Here is a 21838-nt window from a genome sequence, read left to right as displayed (position 1 = left end):
AGCCTGGCCTCCCAAAGCCTCAAATTAACTTTCCTTTCAGAGTCTGGCAGTCCCAGCCCAGACATGGGGAAGCCAAGCTGCGAGCTTCTCTGCGAAACAGGGCAGGACGCCCTGGAAATCCACCCAAGAATATCTTCACAGCCCGGGATAAAGGGACGCTAACCAAATATGGAAAGGGCCCTGGAGGGCCCAGAGGGACCAAGAAGGTTCCTGGGGGCCACAGAGGGACGGGAAGCCAGCAGCCCTGAGGGATTCTACTTCCCGCTGTGACTTCTCTTTGCACTAGGAATGCGTAGGAGCCCCTGTGAGAATCAGTCACCGTTTAAATAGGTTAACTGACTGTTTAAAACAACAAACCCAGAATGTTTGTAAGAATTCAAACAAAGACACAGAAGCCCCCGGCCACACTGGGCCATCTTTCTATCTCACAGTGAGTACTGAGTGGCTCCAGTATCCTCTGATGGAACATGAGCACTGTAGTGAAAAGCCCTCATGGGGCCCTATTGCCCTCCCCTGACTTGTCTCACCAGCCTGGCTCCTGGAGACACAAGTTCCCAGTCCTCCAGTTCAATTGAACCTTCTGCCTTCACTTGGTGCCCTGTCCTAGCCAGGCTACTGCGGGGTAGGGCGCTGGCTCTGAAGGAGAAGACAAGCCCACCTGATGTTAGCAGAGCTGGAAGAAGTAGAATTTGGAAGGCATGGGGCAGAAACACGAGGGTCTGTCCCAGCCCTGTGTCTGTGAACAGCTATGACCCAATTTGGCCAGACATGCCCATTTATCTGCATGCACCCAGTTCCGAACCCACTGCCAAAGAGAGGGATCAAACCCTGCCTTGACTTCAGGCTCAGCCTCCTACAACAAGGCCCTGCAAAAGATCGAGAGGCACTGTCCCTGCATCGGAAGAGACAAGAGATGAAGACCAAAAGGAGAGGGAGGTGGGAAAATTAAATTTTGCGTGATCAGCAAGGTTTCAAACAATCGCTCGCCAGCTGAAGTGGGTGCCACGTGAATAAGTCATTCTGTTTTATAGACCATTAGGGTCTCCAGGGAGAATCTGCATAGAGACCAGTGCTTTCTGTTGAAATTAAAATGTCAGAGAAAAAGAAATAGAACAAAACAGGGAATCTGCAATTAATTACCAGGCCATAAAAATTCAATAATCAGGAGGCAGAGCGGCCACAGGCCCAGAGGTATCAGAGCCAGCGTAACAGGAATGGAAGGCATTAATCTTTTCAAATTAGTTTTTTAATCTGACTGGGATATATGGTGACATGGCTCCCTCCTCGCCGGCTTCCCCCACCTCCACCGCTCCTGCCTGGAGCCAGGTTGGGGGAGGAAGGCTGTACTGGAAGGATGCACTGAGAACTTGCAGACCGTCCGGGTCCCCAGATATGGGGAAGAGGGCTCCGGCTAAGGACAAGGACTCGGTGCCACATGCCCACTGGAGAGGCCTAGCGGGGACAAAGCTGCCTCTTTGCTGTGTGCGTCCCAGGGAGGTACTGATAAAAGACGGTGGAAATTTAGGAGGGCAAGACCACTAGGCAGTGAGCTTGGAGAGATGATCAATTCAGGACTTTCCTTCTCTTGAAAATTGGAACAACACCGCTGCTTCAAGAGATGCCAGGTGTCGAGCACCTGGTACCCAGCCGGTGCTAAGTAACAGCTTCCGATTGTCATGTTGTTATCACTGGCCACAGTGTGGCCCCACCAGCACACATTTAGTGCCTGCTGTGTGCTCAGCCCTAAAGGAACTCATATTTCTTCGGGCCTTACCGGGAGAGCATGACTCAAACTCAGAGATAATTTCAGGACTCTCAAGTAATTGAGAGTCAACAAGAAGGAAGAGCTTGTCTAAGGGGCCTGTTCCAGGAGCAGTTAGGAGAAGCAGCTGAGATCTTGCCCTACATCTAGAGAAAGTAGGTTCCCCTCCCGTTTGGCTGCGCCCTGCACAGATGCTGATAGGTCAAGAAGCCAATCTACCCTGATTGTGATTGGAGACCTGCCCTCACCTCCGAAGCCCGGGATTCTAGCAGCATTGGCTCCAGTTGACCAGGTCTAGGGATCTCTCACTGATCCTACACCAGTCTGCCTGCCTCCGGAGGGTCTCCAGGCCTGGCCAGTGTTGTTAAGAAACAGACTTCCAGGGCAACCACCTCTGAGGCCCTGAGGACTCCAGCTCTTAAAGACAGCACCAATAGCCTACTAAGCCTGTGTGTGAGGCACACTGTGCGGGTGTTTTCAACCGGAACTCCATCGGGTGTTGTGTGCAGTGAGTGTTGTGAAATATAACTCTGCAAGACAGTATTCTTGGTGGCCCGAGGCAAGGTGCACCCCTGAGAAATTACACTATGCAACAGTTCTGGTATAAAGGGGGTTTACTGGGAGAAGAGGAAGGACCTGAGGAAGGAGTAGAGGCTGGCAAGTGGCTATGTAAACAAACAGATGGGAATGAAGCCAGGGGAGGGGGGACAGGGGGGCAGAGGACTGGAGGGGGGATCTTTTTATCTGTGGCACATACCTGCCGTACCTGGGGGGCGGGGCAGGTGATGCCTTAAGCAATTGCTAGGTCCCTGAGGGCAGGTCAGCAGAGTGGCCTGTGAGCGAGGTCTAGCAAGGATTTCACTGTAAAAAAAAAGAGGGACAGTAACATTTGAACTGCATTCCAGTTGTACCTGTCCAGTTGTTTCCAAGTCATAAACTACCACAGTCTTTTGCTTCCACCAGAGTTCAGCATATAGTAGATATTCAATAAATGTCTAGGGAACACCAGTCTAGCAGATAGCCTTGCAAGGGGAACTCAGCTGCTGCCTGCCAAGATGCCACCGCTTCCCAAGGAACCCTCACTAGCCAATGACCATAACAGCAAATACCACTATTGAGCACCTACTATGCGAGGAATCCCGTGCCTATCGTAGTAAGACTGTAATACCTGCTTTACAGAAAAGAAACAGACGGACCGACACAAAAAAAGCTACACCCAGCATCCCAGCCACTAAGGATACTTACTGTCTTGGAACCCAGGTGACTCCAAACCAGGTTCTTGGTTCCTTTAACTTGGGCACCCCTCCAGCAAGCATTCCCGCGTCTCTTTGGATTCCTCCATTAGCCACACTCACTTTATCCCCTCTCCCCATGCTCACAAGAGCCCTGGTGCAGAGATGACTCCATGGCCCGACGCAGTTCCGCATGCAGCCACCGGGTGGCGAGATGTTCTCAGCCTGACCTTGCAATACGGTATTGTGTCACCAGATGGTGCCCGAGGACGCGGCTCTGTGGGCAGGGCCCGGACAAGGTGGAGCCCTATCGGCTTACTGGTCCCAGTCCCATCCTCGCTACTCTAGCACACGTGACCTCCGCCGCTGCTAACCTGCACCATGGCTCAGCCCGTCCCTCGGCTATCTATCCCCGCCGCACTGGCCCTAGGCTCGGCCGCGCTGGGCGCCGCCTTCGCTACTGGTCTCTTGCTGGGTAAGCTGGGCTGGGCTGCTGCAGTCCCGGGAATGGGAGGAGGGTGCGGAGCAGAGCCGGAGAACCCGGTCAGAAATGCAGGCCCTGACCCGGCACCCTCACCCCGGCAGGGAAACGGTGGCCTCCATGGGGGTCCAGGCGGCAAGAGCGCCTGCTGCCACCTGAGGACAATCCCCTGTGGCAGTATCTGCTGAGCCGCTCCATGAGAGAGCACCCGGCGCTGCGGAGCCTGCGACTGGTCAGTAGGACTGGGACCGAGAACCGGCTCCCCACTTCCAGCGTGGTGGACCTCACGTGGCTGTGTGACCTTGAGCTAGGCAGAAACCCTCTCTGGGCTTCCGGGTTCCCTGAGACCTGTCCCCTCTAGGCCACACCCGCCACCGAGCCCCTGAATGATTCAAAACCTCGGGGGGGGGGGTGACTGGCGTGAATGGCACCTCCCTCTCCCCACACAGCTGACCCTGGAGCAGCCGCAGGGGGATTCCATGATGACCTGTGAACAGGCCCAGCTTCTGGCCAACCTGGCGCGGCTCATTAAGGCCAAGAAAGCTCTGGATCTGGGTAGGAACGTGCAGCCGTGGTTCTGGAAACCAGGGTCACAGGGCAGCCCTGCACCCTGAATTGAGCTTGCCAGTGTCCCGGTCCACAGGTACTTTCACGGGCTACTCGGCCCTGGCCCTAGCCTTGGCGCTTCCGGAGGCCGGCCGCGTGGTGACCTGCGAGGTTGACGCAGAGCCCCCGAAGCTGGGACGGCCCATGTGGAAGCAGGTGAGAGCCCCACACCTGCGGCCGTTCGGGCCCCGGCTCGGGGGCGTGCCGGCCTGACCGGCCTCCTTCCGCAGGCAGAAGTGGAGCAGAAGATCGACCTTCGGCTGCAGCCCGCCCTGCAGACATTGGGTGAGCACCGGTGAGGGAGGGACCCAGACAGCACTGTCCAACCCCGGGAAACAAAACTGGCGACCCTGAGCAGCCCGCCATGGGCAGGGGCTTCTGGCCCGCTGAGACCCTAGCTCAGCTGCACGTGCCCTCTGTCCCTGTTAAGATGAGCTCCTAGCGGCGGGCGAGGCCGGAACCTTCGACATAGCGGTGGTGGACGCGGACAAAGAGAACTGTACCGCCTACTACGAGCGCTGTCTGCAGCTCCTACGGCCCGGAGGCGTGCTCGCCGTACTCAGAGTAAGGACTAAGGCAAAAGTGCTGCTTCTTGTGGCTGGGTACCCACTCTTCTCAGCTCTCCCCCCAGCCCTGCCCCAAAGCCCACCCAAAGTATCATAGGTCCCGCCCCTCCTGGCTAAAGCCCTGGGTCCGCTACCCCCCCCCCCACTTCCGACGGCCCCGCCCCTCCATCTGTAGGTCCTGTGGCGCGGAGAGGTGCTGCAGCCTCAGCCCAGGAACAAGACTGTTGAATGTGTGCGGAACCTGAACGAACGCATCCTGAGGGACGCCAGGGTCTACATTAGCCTCCTGCCCCTGGATGATGGCCTTTCCTTGGCCTTTAAGATCTAGGGTTAACACGAAGCTTAGGGCCTGGGTGTGAGAACCTAAGACCCCCAGCCAGTGACCCGACTTTTAAACCTGACAATAAAGGTACTGGAACACGCGACCTTCTGAACATCCACTTCCAGCGTTCACTTGGCGGAGGGTTCCCTCCCTGCAGGTCTCCCTGGCACCAAGGCTTGTGTCTGACCGCATAGTTTTAATAAATTGTCCTAGCTGTACGCACTGAGTAGAGTTCCAACAGGCTTGGATATAAGGGAGGACCCTATCTGTCTCTGGCCTCCCAGCCACATGCCACAGAGACCACATCATGTGGGCTTGGTAGGCGATCAACCTAGTCATGGGGACTTTTATAGCTAGGTCAGGTCTGCTTGGCAGTCTACTCACGTTTTCACAGGGCTGTAGCCTCCCCAGCCTAACTTGTGTGCAGTGGAAGCCCAGACCAGAGGACCTAAGGTTGGCTGGCATTTCTATCTGCTCCCTCATCCCCTTAAGTCCTAAGGGAGGAGACTGATGGCCAAGGTGCAAAGCAGACAGAGTGGGAAGCCAACCTCATTCAAGAAACCTCAGGAACTTGAAGCTTTCACAGCACTGTCCTTTTGGGGGACACTCTAAGGAGCCAACCTTTATTGACCTGAGGCCTGGTGCTCTGCTGCAAGAAAGGTAAAGTTCTTTGTACTGAGGCAGAAAGGACAGCTTCTGGGACACCACAGGTCTGCCACCTCTGGGGTAAGGAAGGCCCAAGTGAAGTGCCCCTAGCAGCTGCTCTAAGTACAGATGCGTGAGCCCACAACTCAGTCCCTGCCACACACCACCAACCCTCTGGGGACTAGCTGTGCCCTACCCCTTCTTCACAAGTACACACTGAGGTGCACACAGGGGACCTGGTTCAATCCATTTTGAAGTGCCTTTGATGCACTGGGAGCCCACATGCGTCCACTCGCTCAGAGCAGAGCCAGCATGAAGAACACTTGATAGCTGAGGGTCACAGGGCAGTAACATGCACCATTTCTATTGGGTAAGTCTCAAAGTACCCATTTTCTTAGCTGTCCTCTCAAGTTTAAACTACACCTCAGAAGTGACACTCACCTCTTACCTGTGACACACCACCTCCCCAGGGAAGCTGGCACAGTCCTACTTTTCCAACCAGGATCACTAGGTAATGCATATCACCCAGGTGATGGTGAAGGGGGCTGCCAGGCCCAGACCTCAGCTCAGCTTTTCAACGCTGTCTATAGAAGAGAATGGTGCCCACTTTCCCCTCTCTTGGCCTGTTGCTTCCATCTACCCAGGCTCCACTTTCCATAGCGTGGCTCGGAAGGAAGGGGATGCATTGCCTAGTTAGCCACTCACTCCGCACCACTGCTGCATCTCCCTTCATCATCCATGGGTTAACGGTGATTCACTCTAACTTTGCACAAACTTAGAAACTGCAGAGTATTAAAGTATGTATCCTTGTATTTTATTGTAGTCTCAAAGACCTCATGGATTATGCTAGGGACACAAGGAATTTGGTTGCGCAGGTTTAGGTAAAGAGCAAAATGCTCACCAGAAAAAAGTATTTACCAAGATTAGACCCTAGGCTGCCAATCTGTAACTGCACATACGTGAGCCATTAGTTATGTATACTTGTTTTATTCATAATTTGTCATGTTTGGGGTTACCAAAGTAATTCTAATGATGGGTGAATATAACAAAAAAAATCTTTTACCTCATCTTAAAACAGCCACTGATCCATCTCATTCAGTACAATAGTCAATGTTAAAAGGAACATAAAACAAACATGCACACCANGGCACGGTTTTCATAAACGTCTATTTCATCATTGGTGGGTAGCACATTTAACAGTTAAATACATTTAAATAATGTATAGGAGGCCGCACCACGGCANCACTGATAACTAGATAACCATCCAACTAGGAACCAGCCAACAGTGACTGTCTAAATATTTAAAATACAGCTCTTGCTTAATCATCCTTTGATGTGATCACCTTCTGGGGGAGGGGGGGAGGGGGAGCCTGCTGGTCGCATGGAAATATATTAAGGCCAAATCTTCTGATATTCGTTCCCAGAGGTTTCTTTTAACTGGATTAAGCCTCCAATTCCAAGGCAAGCCCAAGTTTGTGGCCTCCAGCATTAAAGCTCTTCCCGTCTACGAGAGCAGACAGTGTAAGCTTCACACCTGTGAACAAAGCAAACCACCATGATGGGCCTGCGAGCACTCCACCCTGCCAGCCCTCCCTCAGCATGCAGCCTCCACACTGACTGCAGCCAGCAGAGAGCACCCAGATCAACCGTGGTGCTAAAAACTCTGATGGGCAACACAATCTGAGGGCACAGAGAGGTTAGTAATAAATAACAAGTTCAAAATGTCCTAAAAGCCATGATCTAAAAACCGTCTTCACTGGACTACCCAGACTAAATTAACACTGGAGACCAGATCACAACTGAAGCCTAAAAGAGGCAGGCACCCAGGGACACAGAACACAGTAGGTAAGTTAGTGCTCCTCTGAGATAGCACACCGGGAACTGGCCCCTTCGGTGTTCACTTTTCTTTAGGTTTTAAAAGTCTAGATAAAACGTAGGTGGGGGAAGCAGGCCCATTAGGGAAGTTGGGATACCAGGGCTTTTGGACCTTGTTGATCAACTGCTCTAAGCAGCTGTGAGCTCCAGAGCCCATTAGAAATACAAAGTCCTCCATCTCAGACCTACTAGGTGGGGATCTCAGACCTACTAGGTGGGGGGGGTCTGCATGTGACCCAGACCACTCGGAGCTGCTCTGGTATCCGTTACCTGAAGGGAACTAACCTTTGACCCGAGACAATATTTAGACACCAGTGAGAACTACATAATGGTTAAACGGTGAAGAGTGGGGCTTTTTAGAACGAGGCAGCAGTGCTTATTCAGAGCAGGCACTCTGAATAAGGAGTAAGGGGGAGGGGCGGGTGTGATAAGCTATGAGGCTTAAAAGGGTCACAAAATAATAAACTAAAAATGTAATTTTGAAGCCGGGAAGTGGTGGCGCACACCTTTAATCCCAGCACTTGGGAGGCAGAAGGAGGTGGATTTCTGAGTTCAAGGCCAGCCTGGTCTACAGAGTGAGTTCCAGGACAGCCAGGGCTACACAGACAAACCCTGTCTCAGGAAAAAAAAATGTAATTTTGAAAATAACGTACAAATGGAGAGACGGCTCAGCAGTTAAGAGCACTGGGTGCTCTACCAGAGGTCCTGAGTTCAATTCCCAACACCCACCCTTCTGTATCTGTAATCCCATGGGATCAGATGCCCTCTTCTAGTGTGCAGATATACAAACAGACAAAACATACATACACTTAAATAAATGAATCTTTTTAAAGGGATTTGAGAGGGAGCTGTAAAACAATACTTCTTCATCAAAGATACTTACCAGGCCTCAGAGTCTGAGTATAGCCCACTCCAATTAAACTAGAGTTGTTGACCTTTGCCTAGAAAGAGAGAAAAACATTTCTGAAGGGAGACAAAGTTCTTGGAAATTCCCCACCATGGAACTGTGGAGCCTGTGCCTTTAGGTCAATGCGATACTAAAATATTATTATGTACTAAGTAAACACCAAGTGCCACTTGAACATTAGACATGAATTCAAAATCCAATCGTCAGCAGAACCTGATATTCTTTACACACCTTAGGATGTGTATACAGCCTCCGACATGATCCACAGCCTAAGAAATACACTCAAAAAAACTCACAAAAACAAGTAACTATGTCGCTCGCTGATGGCACCTGTCAGACTCACTAGAGGTGAGAGCCATCTCTGAATACACAGTAGGAAGTTTATGAGCTCAGCATCACTACTTCCTCCACCCTCACGGCTTGCTTGCTTGCTTGCTTGCTTGCTTGCTTCCTCACACTCTGACCGCTAAGCTGCTGGACTTGGCTTTAACTAGTTGAGGCCTGACGAGGAGCATGGTTTATCAACTCCTTATCTCCCTCACAATTTAGGATGGCGGCCCCAGGCCTTCCAGAGCCCAGAGCAGCACTGGAGAGCAAGTATGTTAAGCGGCATGTTGGGAACTGGTTCTAATGCCTTGTCTTATTTTGGCTCCCAAAAGCCATGCTCCCAGCACTAAGAAGGGTTCCTGCTCCCAGCTGCCTTCGACTGATAATAAAGAACTACCATACAGCCAATGGCTGGGCAGGGAGATGGGGCAGGACTTTAGACTGCGAAGGCAAGGGACCGAGGGGAGAAGAAAGTCGCCATGACTCGAGGGAAGGGGAGATTTAAGAGCCACAGAGGAAAACCATCCAGCAATGTAGGTGGGAAGGGAAAGCAGCCCTGTGTGTGTAAGCGGGGGTAACAGGACAACAAAAGTAAAACATAGATTTAGAAGGTGTTAAGCCAGGAATACTGGAAGGATAATGTGTGCTAGCCACAGGGAGGATTAGAAATACCCAGTCATTGAGCTAGTCAAGGCATATCAAAATTTGTTGGTGTGTGTCTTTCACTCTTGAATCCAAAGGGCTGCTGGGCAGGAGCATGCACGACCCACATTCCTTCTAACAGCAGTCTCCACGACCTCAGCTAACATCCACTAAGCCATCTTCATGCTAACAGAGGTATCCAAACTGTTTACGTTGTACCCTGACATCTTCAGCTACAAATGTGCTAGGCTATTCATAGCTATACAGGACACAAATAGCCTGCAAGCCACGGGATGCACAGGTAAGCCTGGGGGGGGGGGTGCGGAGCACCCCAGAGCTCCTCAGCATCCTGGGGCTACAAGTATAAACGGAGCAGCAGCGTGCTGTGTGAGCGGATATGCAGTGATTCAGTGACTCTAGTCTTGTTATACACAAGATAAAACCAGTGCTTCTGGGCACTGCTCTACTTGGGTGTGAAATGCTGTATTTATTTCCACAAGGACTGTGAGCTGAAAGGTGTTTCTGATGGTTGGCATACCATCTGTCATGGTGCCACAAGCATACATCTGACAAGAACACTTAATGTAAGAGACCAGTGTGCTGAGAAGAGTGCAGCCAGTCACAGATGCACCACTGATTGGTCAAAGAGAAAAGCATTCTGGGTACTTTTCACACTATCTCTGCTTATAAATCTTTAAACATAAAACAAAAGATAGGGCTAAAATATAACTGCTTAAAGCTTCAAAACTCGAGACTGGAGAGATGGCTCAGCAGTTAAGAGCACTGGCTGCTCTTCCAGAGGTCCCGAGTTCAATTCCCAGCAACCACATGGTGGGCTCATAACCATCTATAATGAGATCTGATGCCCTCTTCTGGCATGCAGGTGTACATGCAGATAAGAGCACTCATGCATAAAATAAATAACTTTTTAAAAGGTATCAAAACATACTGTCCTTGGAGCTCAAGAGTACTTTATGTAACGGAAGTAAGTAACTTGCCTGACTTTAACTTCCCATCATCCTAGCACATACAGTACAGACAGTCCCTGACACACAGGAACAGCTGATGAGCTGCCAGAACTGGAAGCCGATTCCCTGCCCCTCACAGCACGCACTCCCTTCTATCTCAACCCACTGTGACTAAAGACAGAAACAGGAGAAAAGGGCCAAGATTCAGACAAGAGTGGCCATCTCACTTTGCCCTTAGCAGAGGGGAGGAAGTCCTGGAGGTGCAGGTTTTTAGGCAACAGTTCCTCCCAGTAAGATATTCTACTCGCCCCAGACAGGAATAAGGTCAAAACACTAGGTCTGGTCCTGGCTTTACCCACGCCACGCCACCCCACCCCCAACAGTAGTATTTAGTCCTCTCTTCACCTGTAAAAACGGTGTTAGACTAGTGACCTCTCAGATAAAATCTACAGGTACTTTATAAACTACAAAAAGACAAAGTCATACAAAGTACTATTGCCAGGCTCCACATGCTGGTTACCTGGAGCTTAGGCAGGCTTCCCCAAGGGGGCTCAAGGATCTTAGCACAACTAACTCTAAGTAAGTGAACTTCTGTGATTCTTATTATTATTATTTTTAAAGATTTATTTATTTATTATATGTAAGTACACTGTAGTTGTCATCAGACACTCCAGAAGGGGACATCAGACCTTATTACGGATGGTTGTGAGCCATCATGTAGTTGCTGGGATTTAAACTCACGACCTTTGGAAGAGCAGTCAGTGCTCTTAACTGCTGAGCCATCTCTCCAGCCCCATTATTATTTTTCTATTTTATTTATCAATTATTATTCTGTGATTATTAGTTATTTTTCTATTACTGTGATCAGACACCATGACCAAGGTAACTTATGAAAAAAGCACTTAAATTTGGGGCTCCCGACTCAAGAGGGTGAGTCTGAGACCATCGTGGCGGGAAGCATGGCAGCAGGCAAGCAGGCAGGGTGCTAGAGAAGTAGCTGAGCTTACATCTGATCCATAAACATGAGGTTTTTGAAACCTCAAAATCTACCCCAATCTCTTCCAACAAGGTCACACCTCTTAATACATTCTCACCAAGTGGGGACTATGCATGGGGGGGGGGGGGCATTTTCATCCAAATCACCAGAGATCTAGCTTGCAAGTCAAACCTCTATCACAATTTCCATAGGAAAAGGAGCATTCCAATCCAATCCCATCAGTAAACATGGGACTCCGTGAATCCCAGGGAAGATTTCTACATCATCCCAGAGTATATACCCAGAGCAATTCCCACAACCAGAAAGCCCCATCCTAAGCCCAAGTGGTACTCACAGAGATAGAAGCAGTAGGATCCAACTGGTATTTAGCTGCAATGCCAAAACGAGTGCAGTTGGTACCTGATGTCCAAGCGAGGTTTACTGAAGTGTCAAAATCTTCACATACTTTCTGATAAATTGATCCTCCAAATTCTGTCCCATTATTTCTATAAGACACTTTGAATTAGAATCTAGAATAGACAGTAACCACTTCTAAGGTACTGGGTAATATGTAGCAGGCACAGCTACTACTAGAACTGAGCAGGTAACACAGTGGTACAATGCTTGCCTAGTGTGCCAGGAACCCTGGGTTCGTTCAATAGAGCTGAGGGTAGGGAAGGATGGCATCACTCATGCTAGTCTATAAAGCTCTACTGAAAACTGCCAAGTCTTTTCTGGTGTGGCTGAGACAGGGTGAGTCTTACTCTGTAGCCCAGGCTAGACTCCTTCCCCACAATCCTTTTGTTCCCCAACCCCCTTAATTTTTGTTTTTTTTTTTTTTTTAAGAAGGGTCTCTTTATATGGTCCTGCTGTCCTGGAACTCACTATGTAGACCAGGCTGACATAGAGATCCTTCCTCCTCTGTCTCAGGAGTGCTGGGATTAAGGGTATGGAACACTCGCTCGCTCACTCACTCACTCACTCACACACTGAGGTTGTGGTTCAATGACTGAATCCTGCCTATCCAGATGAATCCCTGCATTCAACTCCCAAGCAGCACCACACACATACTTGTGCACACACACAAAAGTGAACAGCAAAATATAAATAAGATTATATATATCTAGGCAGTGAGTTTCAGGCCAGGAAGAGCCACACAAGAGACTTTAAAAAAAAAAAACAAAAAACTGTTATCTGCCGGGCAGTGGTGGCGCACACCTTTAATCCCAGCACTTGGGAGGCAGAGGCAGGCGGATTTCTGAGTTCGAGGCCAGCCTGGTCTACAGAGTGAGTCCCAGGACTGCCAGGGCTACACAGAGAAACCCTGTCAGGAGGGGTTGGGGCATGTTATCTAGGAGCAGAGAGGTGTCTTATAGGGTCTTTAGGACCTTGCCACCAAGCCTAAGGACCTGAGTTCAATCCCTGGGACACTCAATTTCCCACTAATCTCCACATATGTGCCATAACAAACAGATAAATACATACAAAAAATTTTTAAATTCTGTGTCTATCTGGTAGGATGAGAAAGTTTTCTTTTGTGCTCCCGTTATTTACTAGTATACTATTTGTCAAGGCTGGGGTGGCTCAGCAGTTAAGAACACTGCCTGTTCTTCCAGGTCCTGAGTTCAATTCCCAGCAACTACACTGGTGGCTCACAACCATCTATGTGATCTGATGCCCCCTCTTCTGGTATCGGGTATATATGTAGATAGACCACTCATATACATAAAATAAATAAATCTTTTAAAAGAATACAGTTTTGTCAAGGAAAAAACAGTTAAGTCCTTTCTATACTATCTAACTTGAGTTGGGTAAGAATGTCATACCCTGCCCCTCTTTTAAGAAAGGAACTTACTATGTAGCTCTAGCCAACCTAAACTCACTATATAGACTAACATGACCTCAACCTCAGAAAGATACAGCTGCCACTGCCTTCCAAATTAGGATTAAAGGTGTGAGGCTCCACAACTCACCCAACAGCATGAGTGATGATGTTAAGACCGCCCTATCAACCCAGGATCCCACACCCCACAGGTCATTCTGTCGGAGAAGGCACTGATAGCAGACTGCCAAGGCTAACACCTCTTCAAAAGGCGTGAACTCCAGCCTGACAGCGTGAGCGGCATGAGCATCCTGAGCACATGCTTCTGAGGGCCACCATGGCAACAGAAATCCCTCAAACTAAAAACTCGGTGTCACACACCATCCTCTGAGAACCTGCACCTCAACAGCTCCCAAGGAACTTACACATTTGTGTGTAGCTGGAAGTCCCCAGTCCTGTAGCCGACTGCAAAGTTACTCCTTGTCAGCTTTGACTTGGCACTGTCAAAGGTCATTTGGTACCCAGCAAGCCAGCCCTCNTAACCAAAGACAGCTGACCCATGGATGGCAGGTCCAGCAAAATCAAAGTCAACATCACAGCCAAGGTTTATACATTCCCTCTTGTAAGCAGACTTGATTTTACCACTTTTCTTTCTGGAAAAAGAAGACACTTATTTGAAACAGATGCCAGTGACAAAGATTTATACATATAACTGCATGGTGGGCATGAAACAGATTTAAACAAGCTGCACTGTGACAATTATAGGGTTAAAAACAGCCAAATAAATTAAAGAAAACAACCCACATGGGCTGACAGGACTGAGCTGTGCTGTGTACAACTTGCAATCACAATGGCCTCAGAAACGGTAAGAAGCACGGCCACAATGAGAGTCCATTTCTGAAAGCAAGCCCCTGGCAGTGTCGAGCAGTGGTCAAAGGCAGAATCAATGCCGCTGCACTGAAACAATCAATGCACTGAAACAGCTGCTCCTTTCCTGAGCAGACAAGGCCTGTAAGCTCAATGCACACCAAACACCAGCACTTACCCTGTGTTCGGTGAAAAGGTGGTGTCAAAAGTCAGTTTCAAACCTTGACAAATCTATTTCAGAGGAAAAAGAATTCATGTTCAGTGATATCTCCTTTCTGGAATATGAAAATAAAGAGTAACACAAAAGCAAGTCTGGACACGCTACCTGGTCTTCAATCGCAATCTCTGTCCCCAGAGTGTTATCGGTGTTCCACTTCTCTGTGAAAGTCAGACCATACTCACACCATTTGTACTTGGTCTCCAAGGTCCCGCTAACTTTACCAGTGTCTGTATTAGATGAGCCAGATGTTGAAAATTCCTAACAAGACAACAAACAGCTTCATGAACCTTCTCCTAAGCCTGAAAGAATCCACTGCCCAGCTAATACAGCCCTTACAGCTCTCCACTGTGTTTTTCCTAAGCAAACGTAACAGTGACAAGCCAGCCTCTGACCAAGTGATTGCCACCAGAATGTCCCTTACATGTCTAATGAGTCAATAAGAATTAAGTACACAGGACTGGTGAGGTGGCTCAGTGGGTATAAAGGCTTGCTGCCAAGTCTGATCCTAACCTCCATCTTTAAAGCCCACATGGTGGAGAGAACGGAGTCCAGCAAGGTGTCATCTAACCTGCACATGTGCACTGTGACACAGGTGCCTACACATGCACATAATCCACACAAGATACTGTGAAAAACATTAAATAAGTTAAATTTAAATTCTTCAATAGTCCATATTCTATTTTTTCTTTTTCCCTTTCTGAAGATTTGCCTTTAATTGTATATGTAAGTACAGGGGCCCATGCAGGCCTGAACAGTCTGTTTTCCCTGAAATTGGAGATATAGGCAGTTGTGAGCCATCCTGTGGGTTCTGAGACATGAATTAGAATCCTCTACAAGAGCAGTACCCTCTCTTAACTGCTGAGCCACCTCTCCAGTCCCTCTGCTGTTTTTAGATGAGTCTTCACTAGGTTTCTTGCCTTTCCAAACAACTTATATTATCATCTTTTTGCTGTTGTGTTTGGTTTTTGTCTCCTTATGTGGAGCTGGGGTGGCTGGACCTCTCCTTGTAGAGAAAGAAGCTGGCTGACCTGCCTGCCTCCCCAGTGCTGGGCGTAAAGGTGCGTACCTGCTAACACATCTCACCCAGCTCACCAGATTTTCCTTGTTTTAAAGCAGTGGGAGAGGATGGAGAAATGGCTCAATAGTTAAGAACACTATTTCTCCTGTACAGACCTACATTTGGTTCCCAGCACCCCACAAGACGGTTAACAAGTCTGTAACTTCAGTTTCACAGTATCCACCACCCTCTTCCGGTCTCTGTGGGTCCAACATAAACATGATGCAGATATACATGGAGGCAAAAGCCATACAGGAATAAAATTAAGTTCTTTTAAAAGTGTGGGAGCTTTATTGATTCCTTTACACTTGGTTTGCATCATTTATCACCTGTCAGCAGAGAAAATAATTAATACAGGGATTAATATAAAAAGCTTAGGCTTGGAACTGGAAAAATGGCCAGTGAGTAGACACACTTGCTGCTCTTGCAGAGGACCCAAATCTTGGACCCAGCACCCACAGCCATCTCTAACTCCAATTCCAGGGACTGTGACAGCACTGGTACCAGGCACACACGACAAACATGCAGCAAACACTCAGATAACTAAAATAAAAATATTTTGCCGGGCAGTGGTGGCGCAAGCCTTTAATCCCAGTGCTTGGGAGGCAGAGGCGGTGAATTTCTGAGTTCAAGGCCAGCCTGGTCTACAGAGTGAGTTCCAGGACAGCCAGGGCTAGACAGAGAAACCCTGTCTCAAAAAAAAACAAAAATAAATGAATAAATAAATTAATTTTTATCTTAAAAATAAGTGAATCTTTTTAAAAAAGTTTTGATCTTGAGTTTGTTCCAAAAAGACTTGCCACTCCCCTGTAGCACACCAGGTGAAGGGGGAACAGGGAGACTATATCTTAGAATTTTCTAGAGAAACAAAGTATCTTTCTTTACCAAGCACAACCTATGGGTAAAATATCCCAAGATAAAATGTAACTCTTACAACAGTCTGAGTTCTGATTTATAGTTTCTATATCAATGTCTCTACAATCTAGTCACTTTAAAGCTATGTCTAAAATTGTTTGTTGTTATTTTGTTTGGTTGGTTAGTTTTTAGTTTATCAGAAATTTCAATACCTGGAAAGTTAAGAAATGTCAAACACTGCCAGGCAGTGGTAGCGCATGCCTTTAACCCCAGCACTTGGGAGGCAGAGGCAGGGGGATTTCTGAGTTCAAGGCCAGCCTGGTCTACAGAGTCAGTCCCAGTACAGCAAGCACTACACAGAGAAGCCCTGTCCTGAAAAACTAACAAAATAACATTTTGGAGGTAGATTTGTTTTTTCAAAGGAACAGCGCAGCCTATTATAGGATAATCCAACTGAACTGACAACACGGAAGCTTTGGAGCTCTGCATGCACATCGACATAACATTAAGTACATATCAAGTATGCTCTTCTTCCAACAGACAGTTTCCATGGGAAATGTGTATGGGCAGCAGTTCTTAATCCTGCATGACAATAATTACTCAAGTGCCACCTACTACCATCCACCAGTCCCTGAGATCAAGAACCAGCCTAACACATGCCAAGGAATGCTCAGGACACAAGGCCAACATGGGCCAGAGGACCAATCCTCTCCATCACTGGAGCATCATCTTCTACATTTTGGGTAGCCTGCACATCCTGCAGTTCAAGAAGTCAAAAGACCTTCGCAGGACTTAGTTCTGGGTAGGTCTGAGCAGTACTCCATCAGTGCTATGACGACTCGACTCTAAAGTATAAGCAGAGCATCCCCTCTTCAGTCCTTCAAGACCCTACACTTCCTAGCTTTTCCTAGCTCTCTTTTACCATCAGCCTTTCCTTTCCAACAAGAACTTTTAGTTTACAAATCTACTGCTTGATCCAATTCTCTGATTATCTTTGCCTTACAGTTTGTCTTTCCAATAGAAAGGGTGTTTTTGTTTGTTTTACAGCACTGGACCTCATACATAGCTGGGTAAACACTCTACCGCTAAGTTACACTCCCAGTCTTAAACTTTTTAAAGACAAAGATGGTGTGTTTTAGTTTAAAACATCATACATGCACAGACACATTTAAAACTCAGTAGGCTGGAAATAAAGATTAGTAGTAGAGATGCAAGGCCCTGGGTTCAACCTCCAGCAACACTAAAGAAAAAATACTTACAGTCACCTAATACTCTATAATCTATTAATCCAGGTCAGTCACTCAACTATAACCAAATAATTAGACTTCTTCACAGACCAAAGAAACCACAGGACAAGACAAATATAAAAGCCATAAATGCAACAGATCTAAGCATCAAGAAACACCACCACAAACAACTTTAATAGATACCAGTTACACGCAGAGCAGCACACAGAGCAGCACGCAGAGCTGCATGCAGAGCAGCACGCAGACAGTACTAAGCAATCAGTTTAGCATGAACATTAAACACCCATCTCCAATCTCAAAATAAAAACTTCTGGAGAAAAAGAAATACAGTATATTTTACTTTCTCCCTTTTTTAACAACAGTTGGGAAGGATCAACACATATGAAAATAGTAAATTCTGTAGAGACATTCCAGTCAAGATAAACAGGCAGACATCACCATGGATGGCTGTGAGAATGTAGCCACTATACTAAATGGTCATTGTAGTCAAATAACCAAGTTACTGCTCAGAGCCCAGAACTCTGACAGGTACTAAGAGAAAGGGTTACAGGAGCCATGGCCTTCATGCTTGTCATCTACCTGAGTAGACAGTCCCAAATAAGCAATGGCTTTCCCAACTTCTCCATGCAATCATGGTCACACATACATAACACAGGAATATAACAAAACCATGTGAAATGCAGAAATCACATACAGAGCCAATAAATCAGACTACGCATAAATCATTCAAAACAAATTAGCTTCTGCCTCCTTAAGGGAAACAGCTGTAGATATTTATGGGCTATGAAATTAACAGCTTCGTGAAAACGAATCAATAACTTACCACACCGCTACATGACTTCGTCTTCACATCCAGCTTCACCAGCCCAAAGCCTTCAAAAAGAGAGGGCAAAGATATGATTCTTCTGCAGAAAAGACGTATACCCACACTCACAGTACAGTTAACATAATCCCAAAGTCCGGGACAGAAATGTACAAATGCACAGCACATGAAGGAACATTTACAAGCCGTCAGCTCTGCTAAGGTGATAGTAGCGATGCCTAGTGTCCTGTAACTTGCTCCACTTCCTCACACACCCTTTTCAAGCCATTTTTAAACATTAGATTAGAAAATCAGTTCCTCAGACTAGCCTATTGTTTATGGCAACACACTTGGGACTTTTATCCCAAAAGGGTATCACCAAAAAGCAAGGGATAGTGGTATGTGCAATACAATTTTCAAGAAAACACAAAAATTGACTCTAAAAGCCCAAACTCTTAAGGTTTCCACCTACCCAGAGTCATAACCACAAAAATAAAACAGTAATTCTAGGCAGCTCTATCCAACCATGGTCTGAATTGTCACTTAAAAGAATAAAGTACAAGCTTTCCCCTCTCCCCCAGGGGGGGGGGGGGGGGGGGGGGGGGGGGGGGGGGGGGGGGGGGGGGGGGACTGGGTTGGGGTAGTACTCCAGGCAGAGGCAGGTAGATCTGAGAGTTCAAGGCCAGCCTGGTCTACAGAGTGAGTTCCAGGACAGCCAGGACTACAGAGAGAAAGCCGGTCTTGAAACAAAAACAAAAACAACAAAATAAAAAGAACAAGCTTTTCAATTGTGACTGAAGAAAGGCTAAGAAATTGGGATACGCATGCAGCTGGCAGAAGCATGAGTGCAGCAGGATATTCAGTCTAGAAAAGCAAAGCAACAAACTTTTTCAAGAGGTCCAAGCATATATTTTTCTCTTTTATGTTTAAAAGGGGAAAAAGTCCTTACCAAATCCTTTGTTGAAAATGTCTCTGGCAGCTTTGCCGAGGTCAGCATACGGTGGAGGGATACACATCGCTAGTCAAAAGAAACATTCTACAGTTAATGTGAGCAGACTGCGAGGACCTACTGCTAACATTTACATTCAAGCAGTTCAACCGGGAGTGGGTTTAGATGCCTCTAGAACTTCAATAAATGTTATTCTAAATAGCCATCCATAACAAAAACTTATTTCTAAATAGCTATGTGGTAATACAAACCTGGGACATTTCTACCAAGTTTTAAGAATAGGGGAAGCCTTTCTAATTCCTAAACATAAGTCTACAGCCTACAGTTGCCGAAACTCAAGGTGACTGACTGATTTAACCGAAATAATAACCAAAATTTAAACTTAGGCGTTCTCCTCTAACAAATCTTTGGGAAGGACTTCCAAAATCAAAACCAACACTCTGGGAACTGACACAATTGAGACACAGGGGCAAAAAATACAACCATCTATGTTTCAGTCAACCATCTATGTCTACAGCAACTAAGTATCAAATGGCACTTTAAACACATTACTACAGTCCCCAAGTCCTCCGCCAACGTGAGGCTTAAGGGCAAGGAATCCGAGCTCCAGGAGCAGCTCATTCATTCTCCAGTGCACATCCACGCCCTTAGGAACACGTGTAATGACCTTGTAGTGCACTCGACCTGTGCAGGCAGACAGCGAGCTACTTCCTCTTGCAAAGTGACTGCTCTAACTCTCCACCACCACCACCACCACCCCCCCACAACCCCAAGATGGAATTCAACAACTGTTTTGCTTTCAGATTTGTAAGTAACATATCCAAAAGCCAAGGGTGGGTGCGGTCAAGGACCAACGCCCCAGGCGCGAGCCCCCCTATCTGCAACCCAACAGCAAAGCACCACGTCAACAGAGTGGCAGTGTAAGACTTAGGGGCCGCGCAAAGAAGCAAACTTTCCAAGTCTTTGCAGGCATCATGTGGGCCACGGCGGAACAAGGTATGGTTCTCTAAAGAGGAACAGCGCAGCCCCCATGGCCCCATGGCCCCAGCGCGCAAACACCTCTTGTGCTACTTACGCCGTGGGCATACCGGTACACAGCACTCAGCCATGGCGAAGTCGCGGGGAAAAGGTGATCTGTGAAAGGGACAAGAAGTGCGGTCAGGGGACAGTCAAAGGGTGCCCTGGGGAGCTCGGACATTAGAGAAAGGGGCCGGGGCCGCTGCGGCCATCTTAGGGGACTAGGGCCGCCCCGAGTTCACTCAGGCGGCCGGCCCGCCCTAAGGCCCCAGACTCGACAAGAGGCGGGCCCCATAGTACCTGCGGGTGTCCTGAGGGGCGCTGCCGCCACCGCTCGGCTCGCAGCTGAGGCCACTCCGCTATCTGGAAGTTGCGCTGCAGCCACCGCGGCTGGAGGGCGAAGTGAAGGAGACACCGTTGCGCCCCGCCGCAAGCCTGGCCTCCCCCAGCCAGGTCCCCGCCGCGGCCGCCCGGGCTGTCTACCGCGCCTGTCCTTGCCGCTCCGCCCGCTGCCCACTCCCACCTGCTCCGGAGTGACCACGTGGGTCGAGAGCACGGCGGTCTCCTTGGGTGAGCTGTCTCGGACCGTCCGGCGGGGACGGGGCGAGCAGGAGCTGCGGGGCCTCGGGTTAGGCAATGTCCAGGGCAGCCCCAGAGGCGAGGACCTGGGAACGGCGGAGGCGGCGCAACGGCACCCGCGCGGTCAGGATGGGAGTGGCCACGCGAGTCGCGATGGGGCGGGGCGATGTGCCCCGCAGGGTCACGTGCACCCTCTCAGCCTCCTCTCCGTGTCCCATCCTGGAGGGCTGAACTTAAGGTCCGGGTGGAGGAAGATGAAACACTCTCCCCAAGTGCAGCCTCCGTGCTCTTCCCATCTCGGTTCACCGCCCACCGCCATGTCCTCCCCTGCTGGGGCTAGGCTGGGCTCCAAAGGAACAAACTTGAGCCAGTCTCTGGGCTTTTCTCTCGGAGCCTCAGGGTTGCGCTCCTGCAGCCTCCGTCTCACCCATATATGGTATGGGTTCACACACACGCAGAAGCACGTCCTGCCCTAGGAAGAGAAGCTTCCCCTGGTTGAGAGGCCTGGAGAGACGAGGGAAGAACTGTAGGATTCATGCTGACCAGTCATTAGAATGCTGCTCTCGAGTTCTCTAGATGTGCCAGAAGAGGGAGGGAGCAGCCAGTCCTGAGGCCTATACCTGTAGTCCCCGATCTGGGAGGCAGAGAGATTACGACCAGATTGGTGCTAAACTACAGAGTGAGGCAAACAGGTTAATAAAGATAGACACCACTGGGTAGTGGTGGCACACATCTTTAATCCCAGCACTTGGGAGGCAGAGGCAGGTGAGTTCGAGGCCAGCCTGGTCTACAGAGTGAGTTCCAGGACAGCCAGGGCAATACAGAAAAACCCTGTCTTGAAATAATAATAATAGAGACCAGTTTGAGGCTAAACTACAGGGCGTGGCAAACAGGTTAATAAAGATAGAATGGGAGGCTCAGTGAGTAAGAACCCTTGTCTTGCTGTGCATGCAAGGGGACCTGAGCTCAGATCCCCAGCACCCACATTAAAAGCTAGGAGTAGTTCCAGAAATAGAAACAAGAGGGTCATTGGGGCTCTCTGTCAACCTGGCCTGCAAACCGCGTTCTCTAAATTCTGTAAAAGATGAAAAGCAGTAGACACTGTTCAAAATAC

At 48.6% G+C, this 21838-nt stretch overlaps 2 protein-coding genes across 2 annotated transcripts; one reads left to right on the top strand and one right to left on the bottom strand.

Annotated features, from left to right (window-relative positions):
- The first annotated feature begins 3287 nt into the window (after nucleotides 1-3287).
- Nucleotides 3288-5187, top strand: Comtd1 (catechol-O-methyltransferase domain containing 1). Its single transcript, XM_021182005.1, has 7 exons — nucleotides 3288-3469; nucleotides 3580-3707; nucleotides 3925-4030; nucleotides 4119-4237; nucleotides 4312-4366; nucleotides 4512-4645; nucleotides 4823-5187. Exons 1-7 carry the CDS (start codon nucleotides 3376-3378, stop codon nucleotides 4973-4975), a joined length of 789 nt encoding a protein of 262 aa, XP_021037664.1. The 5' UTR covers nucleotides 3288-3375; the 3' UTR covers nucleotides 4976-5187.
- Nucleotides 5188-6412: 1225 nt separating this feature from the next.
- On the bottom strand, nucleotides 6413-20806 carry Vdac2 (voltage dependent anion channel 2). The gene is made up of 10 exons (XM_021182294.2): nucleotides 20446-20806; nucleotides 20204-20262; nucleotides 19129-19197; nucleotides 18201-18250; nucleotides 14324-14476; nucleotides 14177-14229; nucleotides 13557-13784; nucleotides 11665-11815; nucleotides 8373-8430; nucleotides 6413-7148 (listed from the first exon to the last, which is right to left on the bottom strand). The coding sequence occupies exons 2-10, from the start codon at nucleotides 20235-20237 to the stop codon at nucleotides 7057-7059; spliced, it is 888 nt and encodes a 295-aa protein (XP_021037953.1). The 5' UTR covers nucleotides 20238-20262; nucleotides 20446-20806; the 3' UTR covers nucleotides 6413-7056.
- Between the last annotated feature and the right edge of the window lie 1032 nt (nucleotides 20807-21838).

The sequence above is a fragment of the Mus caroli genome, chromosome 14 (genome assembly GCF_900094665.2).
Source record: "Mus caroli chromosome 14, CAROLI_EIJ_v1.1, whole genome shotgun sequence".
NCBI lineage: Eukaryota > Metazoa > Chordata > Mammalia > Rodentia > Muridae > Mus > Mus caroli.
The sequence above is the reverse complement of the archived record's forward strand: the minus strand, read 5'-3'. Positions and strand labels throughout refer to the sequence as shown.